This window comes from Leopardus geoffroyi, chromosome B3, assembly GCF_018350155.1.
Source record: "Leopardus geoffroyi isolate Oge1 chromosome B3, O.geoffroyi_Oge1_pat1.0, whole genome shotgun sequence".
NCBI lineage: Eukaryota > Metazoa > Chordata > Mammalia > Carnivora > Felidae > Leopardus > Leopardus geoffroyi.
Window position 1 is genome coordinate 66118687 of NC_059337.1, and position 26443 is coordinate 66145129.

At 41.0% G+C, this 26443-nt stretch overlaps 1 protein-coding gene and 1 non-coding gene across 10 annotated transcripts in view; both read right to left on the reverse strand.

Moving 5' to 3' along the window:
• CDIN1 (CDAN1 interacting nuclease 1) overlaps window positions 1-26443 on the reverse strand; it is a 275506-nt gene that overhangs the window by 45833 nt on the left and 203230 nt on the right. For 7 of the 9 annotated variants that reach the window (XM_045450103.1, XM_045450104.1, XM_045450094.1 and 4 more), the window contains one exon: window positions 13712-16033. The exons of the other annotated variants lie outside the window; for them this stretch is intronic. In XM_045450103.1, the coding sequence (XP_045306059.1) occupies window positions 15904-16033 (130 nt within the window). In that variant the 3' untranslated portion in view covers window positions 13712-15903. Of the gene's footprint in view, window positions 1-13711; window positions 16034-26443 lie in introns of those variants that run through there. 9 annotated transcript variants of the gene reach the window in all.
• LOC123584518 lies at window positions 2086-2192 on the reverse strand. The gene has a single exon (XR_006705486.1). It is a non-coding gene; the product is annotated as a U6 spliceosomal RNA (small nuclear RNA).

A 26443-nucleotide genomic window follows, 5' to 3' on the forward strand; every position in this document is an offset into this window, starting at 1 on the left:
AGAGTTAGTATTGATAAGATACTTAATATTTTGTAGTTAGTAAGTTGAATCAGGAAGCTTAACTTACCAACTTTCAGAATGTTACCAACATTTGGAGAACAAGCTCATTTCAAATTATTATCTGTTTTAAAAAATTGTTTTAAAATTTTTTAAATGTTTATTGATTTTTGAGAGAGAGCGAGTGAGCGCATGAGTGGGGGAGGGGCAGAGAGGGAGGGAGACACAGAATCCAAAGCAGGCTCCTGGCTCTGAGCTGTCAATGCAGAACCTGACGCAGGGCTCGAACTCGAGAACTGTGAGATCATGACCTGAGCTGAAGTTGGACACTTAACCAACAGAGCCACCCAGGCACCCCTGCTTTTTTGTTGTTTATTGAGATGTAATTTACGAAGAGCAAAAGACCAAAAGATTCTCTTTTTAGGTGTACAGTTCTACGAATTTGACAAATTCATACTGTGTACAACCACCACAATTAATGCAAGGAATATTTCCAACATCCTAGAAAGCTCTCTCATGCCCCCTTTAGTAGCCAATTTCCTCCCCTCTACCCTAATCGCCCCAGCAATATTACTGATTTCTGTCCCTAGAGTTTTGCCTTTCCCAGAATATTATATAAATGGAGTCATAGAGTATACCATCTTTTAGATCTGGCTTCTTTCACTTAACAGAATTCTCTCCAGATTTATCCATGTTGTGGTGTGCATCTGTAGTGGGATCCTTTTTTATTGGTGAGTAGTATTCCACTGGATGGACGTACCACAGTTTGTTTATCCATTTCTAAGCTGTTGACATTTGGTTTGTTGCTAGATCTTGGCAATTATGAATCACATTGCTACAAATGATCGTAAAGAGGTTTCTGTGAAAACACAGGTCTTCATTTCTCTTGGGTAAATGTCTAGGAGTAGAATTGCTGAGTTATGTGGTATGCACTTAATTTTTCAAGAAATTGTCAAATTATTCAGCCAAGGGCTATAACGTTTTGCACTGCGACCATCAACGTAGGAGGGTTTCAGTTATTGCACATCATCCCTCTATATTTAGTAATGTCAATTTTTTGGAGCTATTCTATTAGGTGTATAGTGGTGTTTTGTATGATTTTCATTTGTATTTTCCTAATGAGTGTGGCCAAATATCCCTTCATGTGCTTTTACAGCACATCTCTTCATTGGTTAAATGACTGCTCAAGTCTTTTCCCAATTATTTTTTTTAAATAAATAACTTAATAAACAAACTTATTAGAGAGAAAGAGCATGCGCACACAAGTGCAAGTGGAGGGGCAGAGAGAGAGAGACAGAGAGAGAGAATCCTAAGCAAGCTTTGCAATGCCTGCACAGAGCCTTATACGGGGCTTGAACATACAAACCTCGAGATCATGACCTGAACCAAAACCAAGAGTCGGACCCTTAACCAATTGAACCACCCAGGTGCCCCCTTTTCCGAAATTTTTATTGAATTCTTTGTTTTCTTAGTATTGACTTGTCAGAGTTTTCAAATATTGTGGATACAAGTTCTTGTCAGATAGGATTAGAAAGTATCTTATTCTGGCCTGTAGCTTATGATTTCATTTTCTTACCCCTGTCTTTAGAAGATAAATGTATTTTTAAGATTCAAATTTTTCTATTCAAATGTTCTAGGTCTAGGGAAAATAAAACCGATTTTTTCTTTTGAAAACCCAAAAGACTATGATAATTTTCACAATAGATTTTTCCCTGATATCCTGAAGAAAATGTGAAGCAACAATATAAGACTTTCTAAAATACTAAAATTATGAGCTATTTTATTCCTAAAATTCATAATTATTTATCTTTGTCCTGTAGGCTTGCAGCATGATTATTACGTGTAATAGAAAATTAAGCTGTAGAACAATGTTCATGAACTTTTCTATTTTATGATTTTTTTTTTTTTACTGCACGGAATTATATATATTTTTAAATTTTTTTTTTAAATTTACATCCAAATTAGTTAATGTATAGTGCAACAATGATTTCAGGAGTAGATTCCTTAGTGCCCCTTACCCATTTAGCCCATCCCCCCTCCCACAGCCCCTCCAGTAACTCTGTTTGCTCTCCAAATTTATGAGTCTCTTAAAAATATGGAAGCTTCATGAATTTGCACATCATCCTTGCACGGGGGCCATGCTAATCTTCTCTGCATTGTTCCAATTTTAGTATATGTGCTACCAAAGCGAGCATGCTCATGAACTGTTTCTTCTGGCTCATTATAACAACATTATGTATGGGGCGCCTGGGTGGCGCAGTCGGTTAAGCGTCCGACTTCAGCCAGGTCACGATCTCGCGGTCCGTGAGTTCGAGCCCCGCGTCAGGCTCTGGGCTGATGGCTCAGAGCCTGGAGCCTGTTTCCGATTCTGTGTCTCCCTCTCTCTCTGCCCCTCCCCCGTTCATGCTCTGTCTCTCTCTGTCCCAAAAATAAATAAACGTTGAAAAAAAAATTATAAAAAAAAAATAACAACATTATGTCAGATGACTCCCCCCTCCGCCACACATTACCAATTACTGGAATAATGTCATATTAATTAAATGCAATACTAAGCCAATGCTCTTGTTATACAACTTTGGAGATTTGGTCTACCTGTTGAGATAGGCTAGCCCCCAAGTCTCAGTGACTGAACATGAGTGTTTATTTTATTTCTGGCTCTTCTTGAGTGGTGGTGGTTGTGTGTGGGTGGGTTGCTCCACTTAGTCTCTCAGAGCCCTTGACGGTGGAGCCTCAACCTCTGGAACTTTGGTTGGGTTGGACAGCCGCATAAGAGGGGGAATGGAGCATCCTTCCGGGCTTTTCACTGACAGCTCATCTGCTCACCTTTCCTCAGCCAGGATTGGTAGCATCGCCCTGTGAAATCGTGAGGAGGCTGGAAAGTGTAGTCTGCTGTGCATTCGAGAAGTGAAGGGGAATCCAATAGGGGTGAGCACTAATAATATTTATCCCATATTCTAAAAGAGCATAAAAGATAAATTATAACCATGTTATTTAAATTAGACCTTTTGAGACCATTTTATTACTTACTGGCTGGGAAACTGGGATGAGTTACTTAACCTCTGTGAGCCTCAATGACCCCATTTGGAGAAGGGGTAATAGTGATGGCTAACATTTATTGTGTGTATACTAGGAGCCAGGTCCTGTTAGAAGTACTCAACATATAGGACACGCTTTAATCTTTGCAACTCATAGGCAGCAAGAACGTATCGTCCTTGTTATAGATAAGGCAGTCGGGGCCGAGAAGCCTGAGTAACTTGTTGACCCAGATGGTTTGTGAGAGTTGGTTCTAGGATTGGAAGCCAGGCATCTGGCCCCAGCACTGCTGGGCCTCGTGACTAGGCCCCATTTCTTCTTTTGTAGTCATCGTACCTGTTTGAATTAGGTGCCTGTTAAATGCCCAGCGTACTAGGTGCAGTGCTGGCCATTGTAACAGTTTAGATGTGGTGGCAAAGATAGAAAGGGAAATTTAGCTAATGTATTCATTTGAATATTTCAGTAAAAACGGTGGTTTGGTGGGGTCGGGGAGCGGAGGAGGTAGTGGGAGGGGTCATCCCCAAATGAGTATGTATCTGGCTAAGAGTTTCTGTCCACAGTTCCGTAGGGAGGTCCTTTGTTTTCTACAACTCATTTTCCACTCTGATCTCAATATTAATAGTGACGTTCATGGAGGTGTCAGTTCTAGCTTGGACACTGGACAGGTATTCACAGAGGTCTACAATATGGTCTTTGGTGGAGGTGTTGCCTTATACATTTCTGTGTCTGTCCCCTCTCTGAGCAGAAGTAGCTTCTATCCTGGCCCTCTTAGAGTTCTATGCAGCTTAGGGCTCAGTGTTTCTGGGTATGTCTTCAGCAATCAGTAACTTTGTTAGACATTTTGACCAAATTTCTCTGGCAGCACATACAAGAAATCACCCAGAACCCTATGCTAAGAATTCGAAAGATACCCTTGTCAGTTAGGGATACTTTGGGATCAAGTAACAGAATACCTAAAAGGTGATGGTTGAAATAAGAAGAGTCTGGCAAGTGCCGACCTGGGCTCAGTAGCTCCTTTCCTTCTGGCTCTGGTAGTTTGTCTTTTCCTTATGGTCACAAGATGGCTACTGTAGCTCCACCCATCGCATCCTTACATCAAAGGCAAAAGGATGGCAGAAAAGGGGGTTTGCTTCCATCAGGGGAGAAGAATTTCCTCTTAAACTTCACCATAGGTGTTTCCTTGCTGCTCACTGGCTGCAGTGGTTCTGCATGCTCATGACTGGACCAGTCCACCTGCACTGTGATAAAGCATCTTCCTCCAATTCTTGGTCAAGATTGTACTGTTAGGAAGGATAAATGAGTGTGTGTGTGTACAATCAATTTTGTTTGCCACATATGCTTTCTTACCCCATAAACTCTTTCCTATAGGCATCCAGGAACAGATCACTCCCTATATGAATTTTTATCCTGAGGGCCTGTTAGCCTCTCTGGAACTGACCCCAGGGCACCCCCCGAGGGTGGCAATATTGACTCCCTCTCTAGATGGGGGGAGGGCAGATCAGGCTGTCTCTGGTCAGACTCCAATTTCAGCATACGGGGAGTTAATGGTTTCCAAAGCAGTTAAGATGCCCTTCCTCATCACATCTCCAGCTATAGCAACAAAATGCTTCTGTGCCAGTTAGGATAAATGAACCCACTATGTTGGGGACTCTGTAATTTGACTCCACTGAGCTGCAAACTCAGATCCTCTTTAGGTAGAGATTAGATCAAGCATTTCAGGATAGTTTGTATCAGGCCTCATGTTTTTAATGAGATATGACACCAGGTTGAGTCTGATGCATATTCAGCTGAATATTTCAAATTTAGTTAATGAAAGCATCTGGACTATCTTTAGATCATACAGGCTGCCATGCTAAAAGGGGCTCATTATAAAGTCCTAAGAGTGGTTTATTTTGTTCTGTTGAACTTTCACTATTTATGAGTAAAAGGGGATAGTTTTTTCGATTCTCCCTTTCAGAATTTCTGCAACACATGGGAAAGACCAGGGGCTAGGGGGGTTCCATGAAACTTGCCATGTATACTGTCAGATTCCTTTTAGTTGTTCTTACTCCATAGCGGGGGCTAGGGGTGTGGAGGGAGCAGAATGGGGAGCCTACCGACGCCAAGTTTGATATGGTTGTCTTCCGGTGTTCCGTCAGGTATTGCTAACAAACTACAAGAAGACGATCTCAGGGTGTCGATCACAGGTCAGTCTGGGCAACAGACACCACAGTTTCATTTTCAGGATTAGGTACGCATACGTCTTAGTATTTACTTTTTGTTTTTCAGCTTTCTGAAAACAAATAGTATAGAGAGAAATCCTTTTCTTTAGAACAAAAATTTTGGCAAGTTTTCTTTGTTGTTACAAAAAAAAAAAAAAAAAAAGCAACTTCGTTAAGCATCTGACTTCGGCTCAGGCCATGATCTCATGGTTCATGAGTTCGAGTCCCACTTCGGGTGAACATGGGCCCCACCTCTTTCTCTTTGTCTCTCTCTCTCTCCCCCCACCCCTTCCACTCCCCCTAGCTCCCTTGTGCCCTCTGGAAAAAAAAAAAAAAAAAAAAAAAAGCAATAAGCAACTTCTACAAGGAGCATAGTTCAATTAGTTAACTCCTCTGTTACTGGGCATAAAAGCACTTACCTAACCTGGCCAGGGGTATAGGAAAGAGTAATTGTTTGCCAAATGCTGTCAAGCTCCCAGGTGAGAGCCACACTTCCCATGCCCAGCATTACTGTTGCAGTATTTCCCTGCTCCCAAAGAGAATCTGCTCCAGAATCTGCCTCCAATGTGTAGGGATACTGGCCTGTGTTTTGAGAGGGGAGCATCAGAAGTTGCTGAATTTTTAAAGAACTGTTCAGCTTGCCTGTGATCTAATAAGGTGTATTTAAATTTTTTTTTAACGTTTATTTATTTTTGAGACAGACAGATTGTGAGCCGGGGTGGGGCAGAGAGAGAGGGAGACAGAATCCGAAGCAGGCTCCATGCTGAGCTGCTAGCACAGAGACTGACACGAGGCTGGGACCCAGGAACCGTGAGATCATGACCTGAGCCTAAGTCAGACAGACACTTAACTGACTGAGCCACCCAGGCGCCCCAGATGAGGTTTATTTTTAAAGGCGGGGGTGCTGGCAAAAATCATGTCTTTTCAAAAGCCCTAAGTAGCGTCACAAACATCAGTCAGAAGAATAAGGGCACAAACTAGTAATTTCCCCAAATTCCTTTTGCTTTGCCTTTTTTGTTTGTTTCTTTAAAGATCAAATTCGAACAACGTTTTATGCTTTCTTTCAATGAATTAACAGTGGCCCGGAGAAAGTATTTCAATCCTGTTCAAGACACTTTTTCTATGTAACAAACCCACGCACCTTTCAGGGCCCAGCAGGTGCACGGTGGACTTGGGCCGTCAGTCAGACGGGTATGTGCCAGCCACGTTCTGTGCTGCCCTGCTGCCCAAGTTGTATTTATGGCAGAGGCTATGGTCACTATTGAAACCAACATGGGCTTGCTGCCTCTGAGCTCCTCCTCCAGAGCAACAGAATGGTAAACTAGACATCTGTCTGTGAAAACAATCAACTGAGCATATGCTCACAGTCAAAGGAGGGTCTTGTTCCGCCGTTCTCTTAACTTTTGGAAAAATGGCCTTTTTCTAAATGAGTTTTCGAAAAGCAGTCATAAGCCAAGCTATCCACATTATACTGATTTCTAAATTAGCACAGAAAATGCACATTTTTAATGGTGTAGATCATTATTAAATGGATCCTTCTATGATAGTAGTAATAATTATATAATGTGTAATAGAATTATAATATATGATACAAGTTTTATTAGAGCTATGATTTATGGTGCATTAAGTACTAATCTTGTTTAATCCTCATAGTAGTTCTAGGTGGTAGGTATTATTTCAGTTGGGCAAATGAAGAAACTGAAGGTTTTGGAGAGTTTGCTTTTCTGTAAGTGGGTAAGCAGGGATTCCAGTCTGTTGTCAAAGCCTGTGTGAGTCACCAGGCTCTACTGGGTCCAGGTCGAGATTATATGCTAACCATTTTTGGTGATGATCAGAAAAGTTTATGAATTGTTATTGGCTTAAATATTATCCTTACATGAGAAGAATATGGTACACATAACATCTGTGGACTGTTTTCAATGGAAGGAAAATCCAGTGAACATATAAATTGGCCAGGGACTAAAGAAGTCTTAAAAATGTTTCCAAATTCATTCTCAGTGGCACATTCTTAAACTAAATGACGATGTATAGAAACTGCCAGCAAACATTAAGAATTTTAGGTTACCAAAGTCAAAGTAAAATTAGGGTATGAGGGCAGGGCAAAAACAGCTAAGGTTCAGAACGCGCATTTGAAAATACACAGCAACCCTTTACTTTGTAAATAATAAACCTAAAGGTATTGGAAATTCCTTCCAGAATAGATTATCAACCCTGTGGTGGAAAGGACAGTGGACAAGAGACTAGGAGCTACAGATTCTGGTCCTGCCCCTAATTAGTTAGCTATGTGACCTTGGACAAGTCACTTGTCCTCCTGCACAATGAAATCCCTGGTCCCTTCGATTCTAAAATTCCGAGTCTAGGAGTCAAACTCGTCTCCTCTTTGCTAACGGCTCGATTTTACTTCCTGCACACCTCTTAAGACATCGTCAGGGAGCAGAGGGGAAACGCAATTCCATTTTCACCTGAGTTTCTTTGCTAAATCCACGCCCCCATTCTGCTGTTTTTAACCCCTCTGTCATGGCAAAAACACTTTCAAGGATGGGAGGGGAGCAAGGAAGATGAAAATAATTTGCCAAAAGACTGAGTTTCACATTTACATGCGAAGCATTCATGCACACTTTGCAGTCTCTTTCATTCTTCTGCTTTTCGATTATCCCGTTATGTTGATAACCTTTTTCATTTATTGCAAAACGCTTCTTAAAAAATATTAATTTTGAAAATCAAGATGCGTATTTCTATTCAAATTAACAAAGTATTTTACGGCTTTTACCTACTAATCTGTCACATGCAATGGTCATTATTTAAGCTGCTAGAATAAACTGACACCATTAAAAGGTTTTAGGAAAATCATTTATGGCTTAATGGTAAGTATATTAACCAAAGGTACATTACTGGGTAAAGCATACCCATCTCCTTTATCCTGGAAAGTATGTTAACATTTCTTTTGGGGAGCATGTTTTAAAACAAATATTACAAATACACAATCACTACCTTATAGAAATGCATTGTACTAGGTAGTAAATTGATACCCAGATGATGTAAAGACCATGAAAGAGAAGGAAGGCACATTCTGCAGCTGACCTTGAAACCCCCGCCTGGTTTTACTGAAAGCAAAAGAAAACGCCCAAGGAGCATGTAAAACTATCTAATAGAATATATCTTCAAATCTCAAGATCCTTATGCAGACCAAATGCATAGGGACCCTGTGTTTTTCATCAATAACGTCACTTAACTTTCACACCTTACTGAAACAAACAACTATCTATGGCCTTCTACTGTTTATCTTGAGTTTTTAAGCCATTTTTCTATTGACATATTTAGCTTATATAAATTACTGAACAGACTTGAGCCACGGATAGTTCACTTGGTGTCATAGACCCAGTGGAAAGGAATACTGCTTGTTTTATTGCTCAGACTGATGAACAAGATTACGAGTTCTTTTCCAAATGCTTTGAATTTATTTATACTTGCACTAAATATGAATGGCCTAGGGCAGATATTGGAAATATGTGGCATTTATGTGATCATTACCCACTTCAAAAGCTAGTGCACATAACTGATCATACCCTTATTTCCTGATGAGCTGAACTGGGTCTCAGAACCCTTCTTAGCAAACACAGCCAGCATAAACAGTGAACTAGTTGCTGTCCAGATTCTAGAATTAAAATAGCGTATTAAAAGCCTCAAAGGTTTGTTTCTTTCCTAATTACTCTGTGACTGACTTTTCTGAACATTTCAAGCCTTTTTCATTTTGATAATGATTTTTTTTTAAAGAAGGACCTTTTATTGGGTCTTTTAAAATTCCCCACAGTACTGAAACACTTTTAAATATACATTAGAGGGGCGCCTGGGTGGCGCAGTCGGTTAAGCGTCCGACTTCAGCCAGGTCACGATCTCGTGGTCTGTGGGTTCGAGCCCCGTGTCAGGCTCTGGGCTGATGGCTCAGAGCCTGGAGCCTGTTTCCGATTCTGTGTCTCCCTCTCTCTCTGCCCCTCCCCCGTTCATGCTCTGTCTCTGTCCCAAAAATAAATAAATGTTGAAAAAAAAATTAAAAAAAAATAAATAAATATACATTAGAGACTCAATAAATATTTGTGTTTTGAATAGCCTAAATGTTAGAAATAGAATACAGCTATCACATAGAAACAGAGGAATATCACAGAGGTAACTGGGTGTCTGTTCTCTCCAGATACTCATGGAAGGAATCGTGCAACAGTTTTTGGCCCTAACACATTCAGTCCTGGGAAACTGGCAAAGAAATGTGAAGTTCCAATTCCTTTGGTATTGTAAGTTTCCAAAATATGAGCAAATGTGTCAAATGTCTATGGCTTTCAAATGATAATATACTCTGACTTAATGACTAAGAGCAATGCCCACTGAGCAGTTCACGGACAGTGTCTTCTTCCAAGTCAGATCCTGTTGGCAAATGACCAAAGAACCCTTCTTTCCTGATCCAGTCAGCCACTCCTATGGCCCGGAAGCACTTTGCCATGAACTCAGTATTCTAAAAGTGAGCAGTTAGAAGTACCATTTGCAGCTAATCTAAGAATTCCACTGAATATCCCAAAATTTGTGTTGGAAACACATTGGCACTTTGACTTGATTTCAGCGGAAACTATTCTTTTTTTAATTAAATTTTTTCAATGTTTATTTTTGAGAGAGAGAGAGAGAGAGAGCGAGCAGGAGGGGCAAAGAGAGAGAAGGAGAGAGAAGGAGAGACAGAAAGAGAGACAGAGAGAGAGAGAGAAGGAGGGAGGGAGAGAGAGAGAGAGAGAGAGAGGCGGAGACACAGAATCCGAAGCAGGCTCCAGGCTGAGTTGTCAGCACAGAGACAGGCAGGGCTCAAACCCACAGAATGCGAGATCATGACCTGAAGTTGGATGCTTAACCAACTGAGTCACCCAGGCACCCCCAAAGGAAACTGTTTCTTAAATCTTGAATAGAAATGTAAAGATAAAAATGCCTTAAGCCTAATTTTTTTAAAAAGAGAAACAAAGTTAAGAATTTTAAGTGTTCTAGTTTCTTTAGCAATATATTGGAAAAGTATCGCACTAAGGCCAACTTGAAAGTAAACACAATGAAATCACATGAACTCCCCTTAAAAGTAGTATGCATTCTAGAATACTCTGGTTGATGGGCGTTTCCAAATTAATACTTTATTCATACTTAAAATTTTTTCGATTAATTTTTTGAATGTTTATTTTTGACAGAGAGAGAGCGCATGCGAGCATGAGCAGGGTATGGGCAGAGCGACAGGGGGACAGAGGATCTGAAGTGGGCTCTGTGTTGACAGCAGACAGCCTGATGCGGTGTTTGAACACACGAACCCCAAGATCACGGCCTGAGCCAAAGTCTGATGCTCAACCGACTGAGCCACCTAGGCGCCCCAGTAATACTTTAACACTTACATATATGATGCTTTTCTGATTCCAGTAAACAATTTTCAGCTGAAGACGACAGTTAAAATCTTCCATTTTTTCAACTCATGTGAATGAGAACATACTTAGTGTACGTGTAGTCATTCATTTGTTCATTCAATATATATTGAGCACCTCTCTGTGCCAGGAACTCTGTTAGCTGCTGGGGGCTAGTGCAAAAACCAGACAGATACAGTTTCTACTCTATGGAGCTTATAATCTATTTGGAAATCTCACCATTAAGTAACTACAGGAAGAAGTAAGTCAACAATTGAGACAAAAGGTGCCTCCATCTCTCAGTTTACCTACAAAACTGGCTTCCTGTAGAGGTGGTTTGGATTATGTAAATTGTGATTTGCTGTATACGAGAAATTTCCATTAAAACCTAAAAATACATAAAGTCTACTAGAAACACACTAAATAGTTCTTTCTGAATGTATCTGTTGAATGAACATAAAAAGGACAAAAGCTTTTTTTTTTTTTTTTTTTTTTTTAAAGAAAAAAGTCCTCCTTATTCTGGAAATACCTTTAACCAAGGCAGTTTTCAGGGGAATTCGTGACCGCTTTGGGTTAATGGTCATTGGCTTCATGTTCAGCCCTCAATTAAACTCTGAACTTCAATTGTTATTACTTAATTGACTTGGTTATATTTCATGTCGGCATCTCACAATGACCTTCCTTTTAAAAAATAAAAATTACGTTGGCGTAGCACCATGGGTCTTTGGCTGAGCCTGACATTGTTGCAGACCCACACTGTTTTATATATGGTTGAGCCTCGAATTTGCTTAGGTTTGCTATCACTAGGGTACCTCCCATCATCCTTGCCTTTGAACTGAGACAGCTCTAGATAAATCCAAGTGATGAGGGAAAAGGAATGAAAAACAAAACCCATCGGTTGCCATGATTAAGATGCAAAATAATCCATAGATAGACACTTTATTCCAAGCACAGGGAGTTAGTCTTAATACCTTCACTATCACAATATTACATGATGCATATTTTAAAATGGTGCTGTATCTTTTCCTTACAAGTGACTCCAAATGTTTAGTTGTTCCAGTTAACCAGATGAAAACTTAAATCTCCTTTATTTACACACAAAACAGTAAGATCAAGTTGGATTTATTTAACTAATGAGATCGATTTTTAACAAGTAGGTATGATGCCAAGCTCTAACTATGCTGTACTAACTGAAATGAATTAAGGCATCAAATGAGCATTTCCCCTCCTGCTGTATTGTGGAAAAGTTTTAAAAGTCTTTTTGAAGTACTTTGATCAAGCTTTGAAATCATTTTAGTGGATTACTATTGTATGAAAACTATAATTTATTGTGCTTGACCTAAGCAGCTCTTTGTCTCACAGCCATATTCAAAACAATAGCAGGAAAGTGAAAACCACAAGGGGAACCCAAGCTGTTCTGGTTATTATTTCATAATTCCATCTTCCTTATTTAATCTTTGGAATCCAGGCATGTTCTTAATAAAAGATCATGTTTACCTTATATGGGAAGGTTCGTTTGGGGCAATACAATCAGAGGGTCCAAACTTTGTCATTGTCACTCTTCCTTTACCTAAGAGTGACCTTACAGACACATTCAGAGAAGTGCTTCGCTATAAATGGAGACATTGCAGGCAGACTCGTCATTGTTTGCCTTTCAGTTTCCTCTCTCGTTAAGCTAACTTTGCTCCTTTACCCTCATCAACAATGTCCTGGGGCACCTGGGTGGCTCAGTTAAGCGCCTGACTCCTGATTTGGGCTCATGTCATGATCTCGCGGTTTGTGGGTTTGAGCCCCACACAGGCTCTGCACGGACAGAGCCTTGTCACATGGAAAATGGCAAGCCACTCCCAAAGATGAACAAGCTAGGAACGTTTCTCTAGTGAAATCATACAGGTATTTTCCCATTTCTTTAAGTTTCATCCACAGACAGAATACCATCACCACCCCTCAGGCCGAAAGTAGCTGTAAACCTTACAGGTTCTTTCGGCTCCGTTTGCCACATGTCCTGACGGCCTAAACCTCACATCCTGTTTGACCCTGTAAAATCTTATCTGAGAAGTTTTAGGAGTCTTCCAAAGTGTACCAGCTACCTGCTAACCCCCACCCCGAAGACCTCTGCATCAGGAGTTAGATGAAATGCATTTTGGTCCGGGGATGGTTTTCCGGAGAGAAAAAAAGGGTGAGAAAACGTAGTGAGAAAGCACAGAATACATGTCCACATGGAAGGAAATTGGCAAAGGTTAGTGAAGGGGAAAAAGAAGAGGGAGGAGGTGGGTGAAGAGAAGCAGGCTATGAAGACACTAAGCATTTAAATCAGTTGAAACACTAGGTCTGTAGTGCGTTGCATGTTAAAAAGAGCAGACACCTAAGGTATCTCGGTTCCACAGGGCCAAGCAACAGCACGTGGAGCTCTCAGGGAGAGGCGAGTGGATGAACCGTTCACTTGGGTGCTGTGTGCTAATTAGCGTGGCCCACCAGGGACCATTTAAGTGAACGACCTCATCCAGGGCTCTAAGCAATCCCCTCCCGGCCTGAGTTAATGCACCCCCCAAAGACCAACCATTTATCATCTTTTCCAGGATGGAACCAAGCCTTGCTGATAATGATCAGGTACATACACCTATAGTTAAAAGAAAATTGTTTCCCCTGGAGATCCAGCTTTCTGCTTTGGACCCCGAAGCTTTTCCCTTTAGGAGTGTTGAGAAGAGTTGACATACACCTCACTAGAAGGCAGATGAAAGAAAAAAAAATCTCACTTTTTTTGGGGGTGGGGTGGTAAGGGTAGAAAGGAGCCTATGAAGTCACCTTAAGTTATCCGTGCTAGATCAGCTTTGCACTGAGCTGATCCCTTGCCACACTTCACATGGGGTCTTTGTGACAGCAGACGCCTGGCAAGTCTCTAACCACCGGAGAGAACATCATTTCGTTTTACATTGTCCGCACACTCCTGCTTTTTTCTGCGTTGGCATAATTCATTACTGCAGTTTGCAGAATGCTCCATAAAACAAGATTTGGCTTTAATGTTAATGTTCTAATGACGACGACAACAACAAAAAGCATCCTGTCTACTTTCCAGGGCCGTTTTTATTGTCTTAACTAAAAAAACAAACAAGTAAACAACACATACCGGTTTAACACAGATAAAGATTTCTACCATAAAAGGAAAAAGAACAAGGAAGCTTGGAGTTTCCAATTTGGGAACACTACTCTTGTCTCCCTACACCCTTCCAGCTGAAGATTGGTGGACAGAATAATCACGTTCGTTTCAGGTGGGAAAAAAACTCAGTTTTGAAACTTGAGAACTTTATCATCCTATGTATGGCTTACTGGTCTTGTTCCCATGTCGAAGGGCCACATTTTAAGACCTTGTTCATCAACAGGAGGTGGTGCCGTTACCAGAGAATACCAGTACCTTCTTATAACACATTATGTCAGGGCACCAGGTATAAGCAGGAATAGGAAATGCAAGCACCTCTTCTATTTTTTTAAATTTATTTGTGCGCCCTCATCATAAATTTGTTTAATGCAAAACCAACAAATCCTTGACAAGGGTTTAACAGGCTTTTCAACATCTGTGCAGATGAAATGTAATTCGTTCCTAAAGAAGAAAAAGGCAGTTTAGAGCATGTCACGAAAACTGTTTCTTAACAACAGTGTTAAAGTGTGTGCATTTGTGTGCACGCGTGTGCAAAGACAACAGTAGTTTCAGATGATTCTATTTCACTCCCAAAACCTGCGTGATAATTTTACGCTGACACACAAGTCTGCCACAGAGACCTCCTTCCCATTTCATTTTCCTCCTCCTCTTTTGTGGAATGCAACCCACTACAGAGTTAAAATCCACAAGTCTGGGCCGGACGTGTTTGTGTCTTTCAAAAGGAAAGGCAGCTGGCAGACTTATTTGCAAACCTCCTTAGGTACAAAATTAACAGGGCGCAAATGGTGGATTTTGTCTTTTGAAAGAAGCAAGCCATGTATACAACTTAGAGGTGGTTGCAGAAGTTCCATTTTTCTTAGTATTTCCCAATTTCATCTGTTCAATATTATAAAACATACGATAGATTTTCAACATGGTGACAAGTCTTTTATAAGTACATTTTCAGGTATAGATAAGTTTTTAACCTCCCAAAAGATAGGTTTATAATGAATTTATTGATGTTTTGCTTTAAATCGAAACTTGGTTAGCCGTGTAAAAACTGAGTAGATAAAAGCAAACAAATACAAAATCCCTTTTATTTTGCTTATTTGGAAAACTCTCTAGGCTTATTTCTGGTACACTTAATTCGTTCAAAGCTGAACATTTCTAATGCCTAAATTATCTGATTGTTATGTAATTATTATGTCATATAAAATGCAGATACAAAGCCGTGCACAGAATGTGCTTTTAAAAAATTGTACGCATAAAAATACTGACTACCATTCATACTGACAAGTAGCCGTGTCTAAAAATAAACTTTTGCCCAGGCTGGCACCATGCTTCAATGGTCTCCCTTTTGCCCCCAGTCCAAAGGAGTGTGGTTTCCAGACACAATGTAACCAATACTTTTACACGAGATAAATGGAAAATCTTTGGTGTTCAAATAAGTATCGTAAAAAGAGGAAATTCTCATCGAGTCTATTTTTTCAGCGTGGCTCAATGCCAGGGAAGTCAGGAAACCGTAAAGACTGGACAAAACAAGCAGAGGCTACCATCGAGGTCTACTGGAGCCTGGCAGGTGAGAGCAGAAATCTAGTTTCTGCCTCCATGTCTTCCAATCTGCTATGATTGTGCTAGATTATTCCATGATGGTAATTTAACACTGGGGACCTGTGAGAGTATGTGAAGACATGGGGGGGGGGGGGGGAGAAAGAATGAATAGAGGCTTAGAAAAAAAATAAGGGGGTGGTTCGGGAACTGGGAGGAGAATTGAAAAATCACACCTTTCAAGTCTCCACATTTCTTCTTTTGTTCAGTATGAGCAGAAACCATCCGGAAGGAAGAAAGATTATGACTATCTATAAACTAACTGTTTGACAGAGACAGAAATGCTGATAATGAGTGGGTTGTGTCTGTAGTTCTTGGCTGTTCACATCAGCAAGGGATGAAGGAAAACAGAAACTCTTGATATGTTTGTCTAAAGAGGTAGTGGCGTGGCCACGGGCAGCCCGAGTTCAGCTCAAGTTCAGGGCAGATGGTGCCAGGAGTTTACATTGCAGGAAAGTAAAATTGCTTCCGGATTCACCTTTTCCTCCCGGCTTCTCTTCCAGGACCATCGGGGTCAAGCTAGGCTATGGCATAAGGTGACAATGTCCGTGGGGAAACAGGCTTTGAGCAGGATGCCCCTTTCCCGGTTACAGTCCAGTTCCTGGATAAAGCCGTACCAATAGATGACTAAGCCCGGCCCAAATCTGCAAAAACATGAGAAAATAACATGTGTGTTGGATCAACAGAATTCTCGAGAATGGTCATCTCTGAAGCACTGCGATGATGATTAAGGGGCATCATTTCACCAAGTTTTTGTTTTGGTTGCTGTAATTGTGGCTGAGGGTGGAACTTCTAGCAAGCAGCGGGCTTACTTTAATACAAGTACTACTACAATCTCAGAGTTATTACCTTTCAAGGAACCTGAAGTATTGCATATACATGCACGACCCTCATCACTTTTCAGTAAGGTGTTCTCAACTTGGGTTGACGTGAGTAACTGAGGAAGGATAAAACTGGACTCTTAACAGCGACGAGTTACTGTTGGGGAGCACCACACTTGGGATTCTATCTCCTAATGTTACCTTATCTCCTAACCTATTTTCAACCAAGGGGAAAACAAAAGGAATAATGTAAATAATGTAAAATAATGTAAATAATAGGTCAAGGTCCTCTTCTGGCTAGAATGCTCTATGCACATACCAATGGGGCCAGAGGTCCCTTTGGTCATCTCTTCTCTCAACTCCTCAAAAAGCAAACAAAAATCCAGATGACCACTGGGATCCCTCAGAGAGACCTTATCCCCGACCCTTCGTGTCTGTGTACAGTCTCTAAATAGGAGCACGGCGTGAAATTTGGTCGTAGGTTCTTATCATGAAGATGATGGATCATGTCATGTGGACCATGAAGAAGTATAGACAGATGCTGGCTTAAATCCTCAATCTTTCTAAGTTGTGCCTCCAAATTATCTCCAATTTTTGTTAGTTGCAGACTCAGGAAGTAACCCTGTAGAAGACTTCACCCATCAGGAAGTTGAGACCTTTAGGCTGGGTTCATAAAGATGTAATCACGATCAATCACTGTGCACACAGACATGTTTTGCCCATCAGTTTCACCTTTTTTTTTTTTTTTCTACCGAGAGTACTTAATTAAAGGGCAGCACTACTTTTGGTGTCATGTTGCAGGAATTTTACAGTGAAACCATAAATTATGAACGTTGGGTTAGTAAAAGGATGTCTAAAAACAGAACTGCTTTCTGTATTCTGACATTACAGCAGGCTGAGCCACGTTAGGCCAAAAAGCTTTTTTCCTTCCATGATTTATTATATGCTGTAGTGTACTTGCCAAAACGAATAGTCCAAGATGGGCTGCAAGATACTATATGCACAGGAACAAGTTCAGTTGGGTGTCACAGAACGGTAGCCAAGTTGTATGCAAGATTAATTGAACCTTTTGGGCAGAATGGCAACTCATCTACTGATGAGCGGCTCCAGGGGACATAGGAGCTGTGTACAGTGGGGCAGCCTTGGAGCACTAGACTCGATGGTATTTACCTGCCATTGGGGGCTGGCTTCAGAGAAGCCTGGTGAGACCTTACTTCCAGTTAACTGGGGGTTTCTTAGCAACTTGTAGTAACAAGTGTTTGCAACTGGAACATATACCATTTGGTATCTGTATCTTACAAAAAGCTCTGGTTACTATCAAAAGATCTCGGATTTGTCACAACAAGCCTGGCAAAGGCGGGAAGATCTACCATTTTGTGTCCGCGAAGCCTCGAAATTTCCTATCAGTGAAGCAGCCCTGGGTCACAGGGCTCTACAGACCTAACACTGAGCTCAACACATTCCTCCGCTGTCTTACGCAGCCATTCAGGAGACCATGATGTTCTTTAGAAAGGCACTAATATTTTTACAAAGGGAGAAAAAAAAAAAATGTGATCTAACCAGTCATGGAAAAGAACAAAAGAATATATGGAGGTCATAAACAACAAGCTCAGTGTTTTAAAGATTTACTAAAACAAAAACACATACCACCAAGCACTGAGAGAGCAAGAGCAGACTACACTTTCCCTGAACAGCTAAATCATGCGCCAAAGGACACGAAGCATGACAGCTCTTTACGAACATGGCATTTTCCGGGCAGAAAAGCCAGGCTGGGGAACACCTCAATGCCCAAGAAAATGGACTTGTTTCTCTTTTGAGGCATCAGAGGAAATCTGCAACTGGAAAAGGTTTTCCAAGACTGTGGATCTGAACATTTCGTTGTAGTGGTTCACTACTAGGACTCCCTGAAGGTAGTATCACTGATCTAGAAATTCCTTTCACAATATGTGAATAGTGACCCTTCAGAGGAGTCTGCTGTCTGAGTCTTTGTTTCTTAGCTTTTGGATGGAATTATGTTAACTTAGGCACTATTAGCCCTCTCATGTGGCTCCAAAGTTCTGATCATGTGTGCTTAATTAAAAACAAAGCAACACAACTTCTCTTTGTCAGTGGCAATTGGCAGGTAAAGGCTGTCCAGTTAGGTGTTCTTTGAATGAAAAAATAGGAACTTATTGGGTGACAAATTTGGACACTGAATGACAGAGCACGATTTGGCCTTGTTCCCGATACCTACTTTAGTGTATTTCTTTCTCCAATAATTCAGGATCCAGAGATTATCAAATGCTGGCAAGATCACCTTCTAGCAACCTATCTGTTTATGAAGAGGCTGACCACATTAAGCAACTTTATAGAGTCAATTTTCCTTGGTTGTCTGAACCAACAGAAGGGAACATTTTGGTCGATAATTTGAAAAACCAAGCAATCCAAGTCTAGCATTTCCAATCCAAGGTGTAAACCGGGGAGAAAACAGGACCTAGGACATTTTTTATGTAGGTCAAGTACATGCTCATGGGTTGAATGATTTCATCTCTTTGATGCCTGTTCCCATTTATTGTGGCACTACTAGACAAGAATGAGATCACTGCAAAGGCAAACATAACCTTTGTGACCAATAAAAATCAAAGAGACTGTTAATGGCATTTAAAAGAAAACAGTCTCTGGGTCTGAGGGAATGTGCACAGCAGAGGGCTGGTCTGCTACTGCGATGGCAGCCCTCCCCACCAGCCGGAGGAGACACTCTGGAATGGGCTGTATATGGCTATCTGAGTTGACTCCGTAAACACATTTCAAGGTGGACTCTAATTTTCAGTTTACTATACTCATGGTCCAGTAACAAGATCAAAGACTCCATCCAAATGGATTTTAAAAACTCTCGTGGAGCAGAGACGGAGAACTCAAGTGACTTTTACACAAGTAATTTTGTTTGCAAGTAAAATACCGCCACACTAGCAAAAACAACAAATACCTCCTGACACAAATGGGAGGTCAAAGTCCCAGGACAGACCTTGAGAGTACGTACGAAAGATGAAGTTCCTCCTAAGTAATAACCTTACAAATCCATTTGAAATGCATTTCTCTGGTTCCCTTTCATTGTTGAGTATTTAGAGAAATTCAACAAGAAGAGACTGTCGAGTGAAAGCTGGGGACCCTTTGGTGGTTTTTGTGCATAGGTGTCTCCCAGGCATTATCTATTTCGCCACTTGTCTCTGCTATACGGTGACCCTGCTGAGGGAAAAAGACCCTATTTTCTTTATCCGTGTGTTCTCCAGGCCTAGCACGGTTCCCTGGTGCCTGACAGCCCTGCTCAAGGACACGGTGGAGAACACCAAGTTCATAATAGGATCAGATAGCTTTGTGCCAGTCGCCCAACCAATGGCAGTTTCCAGAGAGGCATGCTGGCAGGACTCAGCTGCTACCATGGCTTGGTGTTTTCATTAGTAACCAAGATGAGCACATAGATGGTCTATTTTGGGATCATGGAGATGATAGTAACAGTAACAACGTTAATTATCATCACTTTCAGAGCACTTGCTATGTGCTATTCTAAGCACTTTCCACAGATCTACCCATTTAATTCTCAGGGCAGCTTGATGAGGCACGTGCAGTTAATGTCCCCATTCTGCAAATGGAGAAACTGAGGCACTGAGAAGTTAGCTAGTTTGCCGAAGGTCTCCTAGCTAAAAAGTGGGGGAACCTGTTTTGGAGCCCAAGGCAGTCTGGTTGGACGGTCTGTGACTGTCTCACTATGAGGTAGTGATCTAACTGGATGTCACCCTGTATGATAGACTTTAACCAGAAAAAGAGAGGAAATGCCCTTTGTACTGGTTAGACCATGCCTAGAGCGTTTTGCAGGGTTGGTGTCATGTTTTAAGAGGAGTATCTCTGGTCTGGAATTGCTCCAGAGGAGAACTCTACGATACCTGAGGAACTGTTAGAATAACCAAGTATTTGTGATGTAGAAATAAGCATGTAGGGTGAGATAACATGCTCATTCCTAGCCTCTGATTTTTAGAGCACTCCTGGGAAGAAGTGATGAGATTCACGCTGTAGCTCTTGAGCACAGACTTAGGGCCAATGTCTGAAATTTACCAAGAATTGTATATTGATTCAACCTGAATAAAAAGTTTCCTACAGATGTAGCTTTTGACAACACGGAGTGAGCTGCCTTACAAATGGGTGACAGTTCTGTGACTGGATCTACTAAATTGAAGCTGAACTTCTATCTATTGAAAAAAATAGAGCCAACACATGAGTTTAATACAAAATCCTGAATACTCAGCATCTTTTGGGAAATGAGTTGATCTGGCAACAATCAGCTGGAGCTAAGTAACAGTTGCCCCCTTTTGACAAGACCTGTTTCAGGTTTGCTGCAGTCCTCCCCATTCTCTGTTAGTCCCTGATGTTAAGGCTCCACATCAGGTGCCATTTATCATCGTGCTTGTTCTGTAGACTTTAGTTGTAGAGATCCATTTCTCCATACTCCTATCAAATTTGGGAAAGCAAAAGATAACCTCATGTTTCAAGAAAGAATTGGAAGGGGGCATCTGGGTGGCTCCATCGGTTGAGTGTCCGACTTCAGCTCAGGTCATGATCTTGGTGTTCACGAGTTCGAACCTCGCATGAGGCTCTGTGCAGACAGCGTGGAGGGTGGAGCCTGCTTCAGATTCTGTGTCTCTCTCTCTCTCTCTCTCTGCCCCTCCCTGACTCACAGTCCACTTCTCTAACATTAAAAAAAAATTTTTTTAAGGAATGGAAGAAGCCCATTTCTTATGTCCTGCCTACTCTGCTCATTTTGTTGTCCGCTTGTCCCCATGGACATTTGAGTTCTTGACCTCAGCCCAGAGATCTCACTCAGAGGTTCTCAAACTTGGGCCAGAAACTCTGGAGATTGTAATAGACCTGTTATGCACCTCGAGCACTATCCTCAGACAGAAAAAATGAACAGGTCTTATTTTTTAAATGCACATAAAGTATTTCATTCATATGTGGAACTTGAGAAAGTCAACAGAAGACCATGGGGAAAGGGAAGGGGAAGAATATAGTTTCAAACAGAGAGGGAGGCAAACCATACGAGATTCTTAAATACAGAGAACAAACTGAGGGTTGATGGGAGGAGACCGAGGAGGGAGGGCAATATTGGTGACAGGCATTGAGGAGGGCACTTGTTGGGATGAACACTGGAAGCTGTATGTAAGCTATGAATCATGGAAATCTACGCCCAAAGACAATAACACACTGTAGACACTGTATGTTAGCTAACTTGACAATACATTATATTTGCAACCAACAACTTTAAAAAATGCACAAAAAAGAGAGTTCACAGCTTTCAGTCATTATGTATTGTCTAAGTAGATGGAATCTAGAAGCACAGCTATAATCACGTGGAGGATAGAAGTGTTTCAAGTATTTTCAAATTTGGCAAGATTGGGGGACACTGTTTTAATTGGTTATAATTTCTATAGGTGGATATGTTACATACAGGTAAAAAGCACATAAAAGGGGAGTCTATTAAATGGGTAATTCTAAGGCACATTAAAGATGTCTGAAAATACAAAGATGTTTGTAAGTAACCTGTCCATGCACATAAGGTTCCTCTTCACAATAAAAAGTGAGCTAGAAGGAATGTCATTTACGTATTGCATCGGGTCCCATTTAGAACTCACTCAACAGAGGGCAGTCTCTATCTGTAGGAAGAGAGGCACCCAAAAGAAGCATCAAACCAAATGTGGCAACAACAGGAATGAAAAAAGACCCACAGGAGGGGTGGTGCTGGAGTTCTGCGCTGTAGCTAAGATATGCAGAAAGATATTGTGGTCAACCAACATCTAAGGTGACCTCAGTGATTCATGCCTCTGGGGATCACGCCCTTGTGTAATCCCCTCCCCCTTGAATGTTGGCTGGAACTAGGGATTTGCCTCTAACAAAACAATATAGCAAAAATGTTAAGAATTCATTTGTGATTAGGTTATAAGAGACCGACTTCCATCTTTGCTACAAGACACTCTCTTGCCTTCTCAACTTGCATACTTTGATGAAACAAACCATCATTTGGGAGAGGCCCATGTAGCAGGGAATTGAGGGTGGCCTGTGGCCAAGAGTCTGAGAGGAACGGACAACAACTCCTAAGGAGCTGAATCCTGCCAACAACCACTGAGCGAGTTTGGGAGTGTACCTTTCGGCAAACCTTCAGATGAGACCACACTCCCTGGGCCAATGTCTTGAATACAGCCTGTGAGAGACAGGGAAGAAGAAAACCCAGCTAAACTATGCCCATATTCTTCAATCACAGGGAGAGTGAGGTAACAAATGTATGTTATTTTAACTCCTTTAGTTTGGGGGTAGTTTGCTATACAGCAATACACACACACACACACACACCGGACCAGTCAAATACCCTTCTTCACATATGCAGTATGGAAAGTCCTGGTGGCTTTTTATACTAGTTACACTCTAACCCAGAATCTACAGCAGAAGGCGTTACTGAATGAGATTATAAAGTAGCAGCTCTTCATCAAGACTGGTCAGTTTTTTAAAAATGTTTATTTTGAGAGAGAGAGCACAAGGTGGGGAGGGGCAGAGAGAAGAAGAGAGTGAATCTCAAGCAAACTCCATGCTGTCAGCAGGCACTCCAAGGCTAGTAACTTATCAAGCAGATCTGCACTTTTATACTAATGGAACTTCTTGGCTCCTAACTTAAACTATACCAATACCTCTGTCTGCTATTTATCTAGGACACTGGGGTTACCCAAGGATATATAGAAATCATATATAAAATGAAGAATTCTGGACATTTTCTCCAATGCTGTGCTTTTTTTCCCCTCGAGTTAGAGAGAGAGAGAGAGAGAGAGAGAGAGAGAGAGAGAGAGAGAGAAATGTGTGTGAGCTGGGGAGGGGAAGAGAGAGAGGGTGAGAGAGAATCTTAAGCAGGCTCCATGCTGTCAGCCGAGAGCCTGATGAGGAGCTCGATCTCACCAACTCCAAGATCATGACCTGACCCTAAATCAAGAGTCGGGCGTTTAATGGACTGAACCACCAGGCGCCCACCAGCGCATGGTTTTGGTGTTGGTTGGTTATTGGGCTTCTGAAGCTGCAAACATGAGGGACAGAGATAGGGTGTGAGAGGCTGGTTACAGGTAGAATACTTACCAGTCAAGGTGAGTGACTGCTGACAACTAGAGAAGAGACATTTAAAAACCTCCAATTGTGGCAATCTAATGCTGTTTGGTGCTGGGGTCAATAGACTTTGTCAATTACGGGTGCTGAGGACAGTCCAGGATAAATCAGTGGTTAGGTTTTGTTACATTAAGAGCAAGGCAATCTGTAAGAGATTTTTAAAAGACTACCACGAAGAATGTTTTACAAATGGTAGTTCAGTGAGTGAATTCTTAGTTTTCCTGAAGAATTTAGCTATTCTCAGTCACCTAGGATGGCAGAGTATAGATGTTGGACAGAACATGAGTTACAAATCATGTCTTTCGCTGCATGGTTTTCTCTGTGAGAAACTCAGAGCCATGGACAGAAGATTTGGGCCCACATTCAGGAAGGACTTGCTTACTCTTTCTTAGCTATGAAAAAAAAATACACCCCCTTTCCTTTCCATATCCTTACACTATTGTTTACAAAGCAGGCATTTCTTGGATGGTATCTTTACTTGTAGAGAAAAGGGAAGAAGATTAAGTGTCTATTGACAGACCTCTTTATGCTTCTTCAGAGATTGCTGAAATCAAAGGTAGAGGCAGAAATTCAGAGATACCTAGATACCGTTTTGCTTAGGTTGGCTCCAATAAGTAACTCCCTGGTTGGTTTCCTGAAGCCTTTGTAGCTTCTAGGTCTCTACAGATTCGAGAGAGCCCTTGGCCAGACATTACGTCTATAAAGGTATTGTCTAAATACATATATAAAGGGGCTCCTGTCTGGCTCAGTAGGTAGAGCATGCAACACTTGATGTCAGGGTTTTAAGTTCGAGCCCCACACTGGGTGTAGAAATTACTTAAAAGTCAAATGTTAAAAAAATACAAATATAACCAACACCAATAACCAACACCAAAGAGGTAACAAACATTTATGGCACTTGTTAAGCACCTGGCAGTGTTGTAAGCCCCTTTATGCATACAGATTAACTTGATATTCCCAAGCAATTTAGGATTGTCCCCATTCTACAGAGGAAAACTAAGAGGCACAAAAAGGAGGCTTTGAACTTCAGCAGTCTGGCTGTAAGGCTTGTGCTTGTAACCACTACCCTGGTCTTTATACACCAATTTCAACAGTCATTCAACTTTGAGAAGTATTTACAACACCTGCAAAAGAGACGAGCAGATCCCTGGAAGGCAGGCGACTAATCAAAAGCCCCGTATATGAGTTGAGATTCACTTGTCTACAAGGAATAATTCTTCAAGTGTGAAGTCAATAGTTTCACACTAAGAAGTTTATCCAGCTACTCATTTCGATTTAAGTGTCACCGTGTTTGGGAAGTATATGGAAAAGCAACTTATAATTCAGGTAAAGAAATTAAAATGATTACTTTTGAGGGAGCATATTTAAAGCATCTGACAATCAGTAAAGTAAATTGGGGAACGGGAATTACCAAATCTCTGCATAAAGTTCGGAGAAGAGAAATGTTTCCCTGCCGTGAGGGGATTCAGAAGTTATGGGGCAGAATCTAAACATGAGCAAAGAGGAGTAAATCCAGAACACTGCCGCAGCCTGTTCATGTAAATGCAAATAAACAGCTGGAATAAGTTACGAGGAAAACTGAGGGAAGCAACGGGTCTAAGTGAGCCTATCAGGTGGAGATTTGTCTTCCCAGAAAAGAAGGTTCAGACTTGCTAAGCAGGGTTGATGCAGTGAACCCCAAAGGCCCATCTTTGCTTCTAAAATACCTCTAGTATAGACATGTAGCTTATGATTGTGGCACTAACTTGGCTCATCTGTGTTGGTCTTCAGCTCTATGAGAAAAATCACTACATATTTTTTCGAAGAATCAGAGGCTTTTTATGTCTTTTGGCAATACAGTGTACAAGGCAAGGGTCGTGGAATTCATATATGATCACAAAATTTGCCTGTGACACAGAATAAGGCAAACTCGTGAGATTGATCTAATACTCCTCTTAATGAGCTGAATCACCATGATTACATAAAAAAGGATTTTTGGGGTGCCTGGGTGGCTCAGTTGGTTAAGCGTTCAACTTTATTTAGCTCAGGTCATAATCTCGCGGTTAGTAGTTCTAACCTCATGTCGGGTTCTGTGCTGACAGCTCGGAGCCTGGAGCCTGCTTTGGATTCTATGTCTCCCTCTCTCTCTGCCCCTCCCCCTGGTCGTACCCTGTGTCTGTCTCTCTCTCTCTGAAAAATAAACATTAAAACAAAACAAAAAAAAGAATTCTTGATGCACTAGGGTTCTAACAATACAAATCTGGATTGACACAAGTTTTAATTGAAAGATAACAGGACTATGGAATGATTTGATGAGTTACTCATGTTTCTTGTTCATGAGTCTTCAATAAAAACAAAACAATTTTATTGCTTGAAATCTTTGTTTCCCACCCAAATCTTTTCCTTCAATTCACAAAAAACCCTTCTCCAAGAAGGAGAATAGCACAGTATATGTGAAATTATATATATATATATATATATATATATATATATATATATATATACACACACACACACATAATGTGTATATATAGTGTGCATACATATATTGCATGCATATATATTACACATGTATACTATGTGTATACACACAGTTTTCTCTTTCTCCTTTTGAGTTGCTGTGTGGGCTCTGGGAGATATTCTGAGGATGTGTGCAGGCATGTGGCTGTTGGAAGTCAATTGTTTCACCATCAAAAAGACTTGCATGTGGTTTTTATGAAGGATGAATTCTCAAACATACAGCTCAGGACAGCGGAGAAATATAAAACATCTTGTAACTGTTTTAAAATAAACTCTTCCACTGTTTATTTAGTTTTAATCTGCGTGTTGTAGATTGGTTATGCACTTGTTAATCACTGTTGTATGTATCTCCAGACAGAGTTGTAAATAACTTTTCAGTCCAAGTGAAATATGCTTGCACATGTTTATATGCAAAGTATGTATTTATGCGTATGTGTAAATATGTGTACAATAATAGATTAGTGATCATGTAATATAGTATCCTAAGGTTCTGGCACTATGGTCAATTTAATATACGATGCAAATACTCTTTCTGTAGTTTCTAGAGATGAAATGAAAATC